General features: G+C 38.4%; 2 protein-coding genes across 2 annotated transcripts in view; one reads left to right on the forward strand and one right to left on the reverse strand.

The window, feature by feature from the left end:
* Positions 1–1,341, forward strand: part of spata2l (spermatogenesis associated 2-like) — a 4,319-nt gene extending 2,978 nt beyond the window's left edge. Inside the window, exon 4 of the mRNA XM_037682680.1 lies at positions 260–1,341. Within this exon, the coding sequence (XP_037538608.1) occupies positions 260–1,180 (921 nt within the window). The 3' untranslated portion in view covers positions 1,181–1,341. The remainder of the gene's footprint in view (positions 1–259) is intronic.
* Positions 1,342–1,813: 472 nt separating this feature from the next.
* Positions 1,814–4,126, reverse strand: pdf (peptide deformylase, mitochondrial). The gene is made up of 3 exons (XM_037682681.1): positions 4,035–4,126; positions 2,877–3,493; positions 1,814–2,604 (listed from the first exon to the last, which is right to left on the reverse strand). Exons 2-3 carry the CDS (start codon positions 3,478–3,480, stop codon positions 2,447–2,449), a joined length of 762 nt encoding a protein of 253 aa, XP_037538609.1. The 5' UTR covers positions 3,481–3,493; positions 4,035–4,126; the 3' UTR covers positions 1,814–2,446.
* Positions 4,127–8,417: the final 4,291 nt, after the last annotated feature.

Genomic DNA, 8,417 nt, shown 5'->3' on the forward strand with positions numbered 1-8,417 from the left:
ATATATATACTTTTTTTTTGTTATTTTTGCTGGAAAGGATCTGCCAGTACTTTATGTAGTTCCATTCTAGCAAATTGTTTGTTTTACTATAATTTTGAAGACAAAACTAGCAAGTTATTAACTTTGATGTTTTGCATCTCACTCCATCTGATGAAGAATTTTTTTCTGCATCTTCAAGTTTATAAATTAAATTGTCTCCCTTTGAGAGAACTAAACCTGTAAAAAATATGGCTACCTAATGGTTCACATCTCTTGACAGGTTGCCTTTGAAAATGTCAAGAAGCAGCTTGATGTCAGCGAGTCGCCGATGGAGCTGGTCGATGAAGCTGATCTTTACAGAGATGAGCCAGTTAATGGGGAGCAGAAAGAATGGAGTATCGATAATGAGAACCCCCACTCCTTAATCAGGGCAATTCAAAGCAATCCGTCATCTCCTGCTGGCCAAACACGCAGCATCGGAGCAAGTTACATGTCCTCACCACCAGAGTCAGACACTAGTAGAAGTTCCTCATTCAACAAGAGCAAAGGCAAGCATTTGTCTGAGGAGTTGAAGTATAAAATAGACTCACAGCAGATACGAGTGTCAGGGATTGGCAAGGGTGAGACTGAAATTAATAATCTCTGCAGCTGCACCAATGGTCTTGTTCACCCTTATCAATGCTTTGATTGCAACAGCTTTCATGACCCCACCTGTGCCTTTCTTGACGAGTGCACTATGAAAGGCCACAACGTGCAAGTTGCTGACAACCTGCCGGAGAAAATGAAAGAAGCTCACGAGTTGTCGCTACCAAGTGCGATCTTCAGGGAGAGCGGGACAAAAAATGTGACCAGCACCAACGCAGCCGCGTCCTCCTCAGATGTGTGTGATGATGCTGAATCAGCAACGCTTCAACCAATCAGCTACCACAACTGCTGCGACCTGAAGACGGTAAACCCAGACCCTCGGATCTTTTGTCCCAAATGCCTTGTCTTCCACGCCCATTTTTGCAAGGAGGGAAAATTGTGTCAAGAAAGCCATGAGGCCACTCGGCTGGGACTGTGCTCCTGTGGGAAGTATTGTTCCAGAAAGCCTTTAGTTCTGTGCCGGTACTGTGGAAGAGAGTATTGTCGCAAGTGCTGGTTCAGACAGCCCATTATGTGCATCTGTGGCCAAACATTCGACCAAGAATCTTCTGTCTGATGTGCACTCAAAAAGTTTTACACTGTTGAGGCACATTTAGCAGAATCACTGTGCCTTAAATCTGCATATCGAATGCCAACTGATTTGACGTTGCCTTGTATAAAATGCTGTTCTATATGTGTTCTCTTTTGTTTCATAAGTTGCCATAATCAGCCTTTTGAGAAGGAAGTGTGTTGTTGAAATACTTGTGATCTGTGCTTCTGGGTCACTGCAACATGTTGCAAAGCACATTAAGTGTTAATCTGTTAGTTGTTTGCACAGTTTGGAGTAAAAAGGGTTGTCTCAAAATTTGTTTAGTGTGTTTTGTAATACACAGTACTTCCAGCTTTTCACTTGTTTTTTCAAAACAAAAGTAAAATGTGTTGTTTTTCTAAAGGCAGTCAATAATTAAACAGACCGTTTTGTAAATCGCAAGAGGAAATTTGTAAAATATGAAATAAATTGCAGTGGGATTATTAAAAAAATCTTGACACAAAAACATTAAGAAAATGTTGGTAATCCAATCACGATGTTCACTGACAAACTAGAAGTCTCCTCATTTGGTAACGGTAATGAAATGGATTAAATAGTTACAAAGAATTTTTTCTTCACAAATACTGGATTAACCATTTCATAAGATACTGAAGATGATGCTGAACAATTTATTACCAATACACAGAAACAGTCCCAAAGTGTAAGCTTTGAAAAAAAAAAACCAAGAAACAGTCTAGTGTCAACTCCATAACACTTATTAGACTCGTTATTGTATGAACTTCCAGGATTTGATTTTATCCTGATAATCTTGAACATTACTATAAACGGTGCCCGATTGCTGTAAATGTTACTTTCTTAATGAAATAGAAAAAAGCAATAGAGTGGAGCATAAACAATTGCAAAAGGAAGAGAACTCACATTTTAGACCATGTAAGTAAATGTACATAGAGTATGCTTCAACAGTTGTACCCATGCCAAATGTGTTGGATCCTGACACCACCACATTTTATGATTCACTTATCTAGGTCCACATAACGTTTCCACCTTTGCTTCTACATTGAAACAATATTTTCTAATCGTTGATGCATTTGTCCCAAGACGACGACAACACCACTGCAGGGACGGTTTTCTATTTGGAGCTATGAACTTCTTTAGTTCAGAATCAAAAACAATTCACAAAACCAATATTGTAAAAGCTTTCTTCCACACAGTGATATTAAGTTGTGCAGCAGCATTTTTTTTTTAAACGTCTCTATTTATATTTAAGTTTGGTTGTGACTGCGAAGGAGTTTTCTATTCGTTATGCTCCTGCCAGTGGATATTAATAAAAGTTTTGCTGTCCATGCGGTCAATGTAGAGAATGCCGTTCAGGTGGTCCATCTCATGTTGGAGGATCCGAGCTGTCCAGCCGCTGGCCTGCCACTTAACAGCTTCACCTTTTTCATTTAGACCTAGATAAGAAAAATTACGAAAAATGCATTAGCAAAGTTTTATTACAACAACTAATTAGATTAGATAAAAGTTGCGTTTACACAGGAAACCTGGAGATTCAATTTAATTCAAAAATACTTTATTAATCCCAGAGGGAAATTATGTGTGTGTTAAATTACATATATATATATATATAATTAGATATGTTCCCTGGAAGGGATTAAAAATAAATTGTAGGACTTCTGCAAGAGGCACATTTACCACTACAAAAACCAAGATAAAACATGCGTACCAGATACTTCCACACTCTGGTAGCGTGGAACTGTGGCAGAAAAGCCCGATATGCTCAGACAGGCCTCCTGAAAAAGCACCATCTGACTGTCAAGCACCTTCAGCTCAGGATTCACGAAAATCCTCAGAGGCTGAACAGAGAGTCCCTGGGCCTCCCTGACTGCAGGTAAAATCTCCTCAAACATCTTCACCGGATATTCAAGCATCAGGATGCGGAGCGGCACCCCAATCTGTGGCGCACTCAGTCCCATGCAATCAAGCTTCCTCATTACTTTCCTCATGCTGCTCATGACTTGTTGGATCTCAGGGGTCATTACAGCTCCTGGATCAACAGGAGCTGCTTGTGATCGCAGAATCGGATCCCCTACCTGGCACGCATGGCTGTACGGAGGACTCGGAGGGGAGATGATTTTGCGTTTCATGTATTTAAAGTAGGAGCGTGCTTTAAGGTTGCTAGACAAAGAGCGTCTGCAGGCTGAGCTGTGTGGCAGAAGAGTGGAGGCTATGGTTAAGTCCAGTGCTCTGGGACCAGGACGAGGGAACGCACAAAGTCTGAAGCCTGTCCATGAGAGCTGGAGCAGAGACACTGATGACTTGGTGTTCATGGTAGCAATGAGTCTGCAGGACAAAAACAGAAACAGTTAGAAAATCAAATAACACGCTGAGATTTTGACTTAAGGGTTTAAGCAGGTGCTAGATAAACAGAATAAAACAATCCAGCTTACAGTCAATGTTTCTGTAGAAAATACACGACTCAAATAATTACTGATTTTTGAATGAAGTCTTTCTCCTTGACATCTAAGGTGCGCTCCTTTAGCACCCCATCCTTAATCCTTGGCATTTTCGACATTACCCTAAAGTATTTTCAATGAGTCCGGAGTTTCTAAAAATTCAGTTCGAAATTTTAAAAATACATTTATTACTATTAATGGAGCTCCCGGTTCAAAAATTGAATTGAAGCCTCAAGTTTAATTAACTTTTACGTTAAACACCGCCTGGCGGGGTTGTCATGTACAACAAACCATGCCTCCCCCACCCAAGTAAAATCCCTCTAGACAAGTTAGGAGCGTGACATTGTTGTAATATTTACGATTTGTCCCTACTTTTGCTAACTAAGCGTAATATTTGTAACTCGAAAAACATGACACAGCTCCGTTACCTTAAAGAATGCGTGCAACTAAAAAAACATCACATTTTTATGGAGGTGAAAATCCAAGGGTAATCACGACTACTGAACTACAGATAGAAATCACTTCCGGTTATTTGCACATGCGCAGTATCCTTATCTTCAGAGTAAAGGTCGATGTTTTTTTTTTTTTTTTTACAATGGGATTTAGCAAAATCACTAAATACTTCCCCGTTCAAATCAAATTATGTCATAAACGTAAACAATGTGACCGCCTTTTTGGACAATTTTGCTTGGCCACAAATGTAAAAACGATTTAAAATAAGCTCGAACCTACGTCCACCATTTATCTATACGTCCGCCTAACCCGTCTCACACAGAGAGAGTGGAAATAATAGCAAGGGTTTCGTGTTCTTTTCAAGTACAATCATACATTCCCGCATAGACTTAAAAGAACCTTTATTTTGACAGCTTCGAACAGCTACCGGATGCACCAGAGGCGGAAGTAGTTTGCAACGTCTGTTTTTAAACTTTAATCAGTTTCCGTTCAGCTGTTCATGTCGGTAACTTGCCTCTACATGCCCAACTGGAAGAACAGTGGGGTGAGGGGATGAGGTTGTTCATTATTGAGGGGAACAGACTCACTTTTGCTTGCAGGTCTGATCGTCTTTGTGACAGAGCGCAACCGGATGTAAGAGGATGGATGCTCATGTAGCTCCAAAGTTTCCGGTGTGGATCATAGAGCACATCTGGGCTCACAAGATGATGGACATACAGGAAGGTTGGTCGTATTAAAATGAATGTCTTTATTTGTTTATTGAATCGGATGTCTTAGTGTGAACGACATTCTTTATACAGAGGTTTATGTTTCATTCACAGCCATATTGCTCTAATACTTTTATTTACAGTCTGTGGTTTCATCATTTAACCATTTTTATGTGGCATTTTCCATGCTCTTTATTTTTATGTAACCAAAATATGTTCCTCTAGTTTTTCTTTTTAAATGAAAGATTTGTTTGTAAGTTTGTCTGAGTAACTGCTCAGGGATGTTAAACAAGAAAATAACCATCACACGACAACTCAAATATTTAAGTAATATGTAAATAGGAGCATTTAAAACAAATTAATCAACAGTTGTTGGCAGAGATGTGTTTGACATCATTTTTGCACAAATTTAAGCATCGCAGGCAGCAATGTTTTATTAATATATTATTAAAATGTAACATCGTCTTCATTTTAATACCAATCGAAAAAGAAACAGTGGAACTGGATCAGATTTAATTATGAAAAAGTTTAGGTTTTTACCTTAAATTGTGTGACGTTTATTTTAATTAAGCTGCCTGATAAAGTCTCAGGAGGACTCAATGTTATCTTTGCTAAACTAAACAGGTTTAATTGACTTATTTTTAAATATCTCTTGTGTTTTGTGGTTGCACACACCCCTGTGTAGGTGCCGTGTGTCTTGGAGACGACTGAACTGAAGATGAATGATTGTGTCTTCACATTGTGTCTCCGCAGCCGTCGGCCCGTGCAGCTGGCCAGATGTGGACTCTCAGCCTCTGAGCCTCGAAGACTCGTGGAGGCTGCGTGTCGTCTCCGCCCAGGTTTACTCCATCGTGAAAAGCAGGGACACGAAGAACTACGAGAGAGTAATGGGATTTTTAGACTCCACATACAGACTTCTACCCAGACTAGTGCGTGCCATCAAACACATGAAGATTCTGTTTGGACTCAAGACAATGGTAGAAATATAAGATGGTGCTTTTAGTCATAAATCTGACGAAAATCTGCAACTATTCCGTGGGGGGGGGGGGGGGGGTGTTCTCTACTTGGGTATTCAGCTTTTCTCTGGTTGTTGTCTCTTGTTGCAGGTAATTATGTGGATGCTAAAAGAGGACGAAGGAATGATCAATATTGTGTCTAAAATTGGACAGTTCTTTCCAAACAAACTACCTCAATACCAGGATCAGTGTGTAAGTGTCAGAAACTGAAACTGGATGCACTTTTTATGATTACTCATGCTGCAAAGATTCGGAAGCTTCGATGTGCAAATTATTAATGAACAATTAACAAAAACATAACATACAAGCATCATTTTGATTATTTTATTTTATTTCTTTACATAAATACAATGACTATGTTTTGAAAAAAGTATATATTTGTTCATTAAACACTATGACCAGTAATGTGGTTGTTGGTTTATGATTTTTATATCATTTTATAGCTCTGGCAATCTCTTAAGAACTTTTCTCAGTCATCATGCACACAAACCATATTCTTCAGTGTCTTAACTTCTAAATCTGTGGCTGTTCAACATTTATTAACTCTACTTTAGCTCTGTGCAGACTACCCGTTCTGTGCCTGCTCTTACAGAACTGGAGGTACAACTAAATAACTGTCAAATTAAGAAATGCAAAGTAGTGTCACAGTGAACACAGTCCTCATTTTCAGTATAAATTGCTTCTATAGTCATATTTGTCTGTATGAAAATCTGAAATTGAGATCCTGAAGTAATCCTTTGTTTTGTTTTCTTTCAGAGTCAGCGTGAAATGTTCCTCATGAGGAAGAACCACGTCGAATTTAAGAGTTTTGCACAAACACTCGCTATAAACAAGGACAAAGGGGAAGAATATATTAAGGTTAGTTTAAAACACCTCACCAGATTATGTTGTTTACATATATTTGTGTCTTTGTAGTTCACTGATGCTTCACTTCAGTGTAATCAAACTGTAAATCTGATAATAATACAATTAAGTAAGGAGTCCTGCATATGAGTTTTTCAAATCATCGCTCAGTACATTTACAGAGACGTCAAATAAACTGCACGTCCAGATGCCAACTCAGCAGCTGAGCATTATAACACCTAAACAAGAAAGATTTATATTTGCTTGCTTCCATGCCAGATTTTCTCTCATCTTTGGTATCAGTATAACGTTTGCAGCTCAACATCATAAAACTGATTTCAAACCTAATTAGGAAATGAATGTTCACATTTACGTGACCTGTTCTGTCAAAATGGGTCAAAATGAACTCAGGCTGTCGTGTAAAAAACAGGAAAATACAAACTTTTGTTGTGACTGATATTTATATAGTGTCAGTTCAGCTTTTATTATTTGAATTTCCAGTTATTGGTTACGTTTAGCCTCCAAATGTTTTATTTGACCTTAGGAATGGTTTATTATTATTATTATATATGAGATGTGGTGTGACAACTGCAGCAAGAGTGCACCAAAGGATTTTCATTACAATATAAATATGCACAAATTAGTAAATAATCTTACATGGTACTGGAAAAAAATGTGCAAAGTAATAAGCAGATGGCAGATCATATGGTGGGGTTACAGGAAATACAGCGTTAGGGTAGAAAGAGTTTCTCAGCCTGTTTTTCTCGGTTGTGATGGCTCTGTGATGCTCGCCAGGAGGTAACGAAACAAACGGGTAAAGATCAGGAGGTGATGCATTTATAGTTTCCTTCTCAGCTGCACCGTTTTCTGTCCAACTGGTGGTGCTATAGATCTACATTTATCCACATACAGTATCTTCCTCTGAAGTGTACACATTTACAGCAACCCACCACAGTATAGAAAAAAAATGATGCAGCATGACAAATATGTTGTGGTTTTCTTCTGAAAACTTCCTGTGGGGAAACAATGTTTTATATGGTGCTTTTTGGAGAGGAGTTTAAAAATGTCCAAATACTTTAGAGCAAAACTGTAAACTAAAAGAACCGTTTTATTTACCGTGACGGTTTAAATTTGCACATACAGTGAATAAATGTTTTCTATTCTCCAACTTCTTTTATAGTTTCTACATGACATCAGTCAGACTACTCAAACTTTGTATGTAATGAAGTTTGTTAGAACTTAATAATTAGTAATTATACCACATTACACTGAGTGATTAAATAACTCACTTTTTATTTTGTTGCAACATTAAATATATTATTTACTGTAATTTTTAAAAATTAATTAATTCTTTTTATTTTATTTTTATTTTTTTAAGAATCAAATGGAGGAGCATTATGGAGAACATTATGCTCAGAAAGTACAGGACAGGCTGCTGCACTATCTACATGAGCTGGAGTCTGCTCTACCAGGAGACACCTACATCGATAAGGTGTGTGTGTGTGTGTGTTTGTATATGTTGCTTTGTAAGGCCCATTTTTCCAACTTATACTACACTGTGAGGACCATCTTCTCCTTATGAGGCCCAAAGCCTGGGCCCCATAAGAAGAAGTGCCGTTGATGGGTTAGGTTTACGACTAAGGTATGAATTGAGGATGTGTTAGGTTCAGGGTAAAAGTCAGGGTTAGGCTATAGAAATAATGGAAGGCAACACAAAGTCCCCATAAAGATAGCAAAACAAAGCGCTCTCTCTCTCTCTCTCTCTCTCTCTCTCTCTCTCTCTCTCTCTCTC

The sequence above is a fragment of the Nematolebias whitei genome, chromosome 10 (genome assembly GCF_014905685.2).
Source record: "Nematolebias whitei isolate Nwh7 chromosome 10, NemWhi1, whole genome shotgun sequence".
Classification (NCBI taxonomy): Eukaryota; Metazoa; Chordata; class Actinopteri; order Cyprinodontiformes; family Rivulidae; genus Nematolebias; species Nematolebias whitei.

Bases quoted from the DNA above. Each gene is read 5' to 3' on its own strand.
- pdf (XM_037682681.1), bottom strand. From the start codon at position 3,480: ATGAACACCAAGTCATCAGTGTCTCTGCTCCAGCTCTCATGGACAGGC. The intron at 2,605-2,876 runs GTACGCATGTTT...TTTCTTATCTAG, and splicing joins CCAGAGTGTGGAAGTATCTG to GTCTAAATGAAAAAGGTGAA.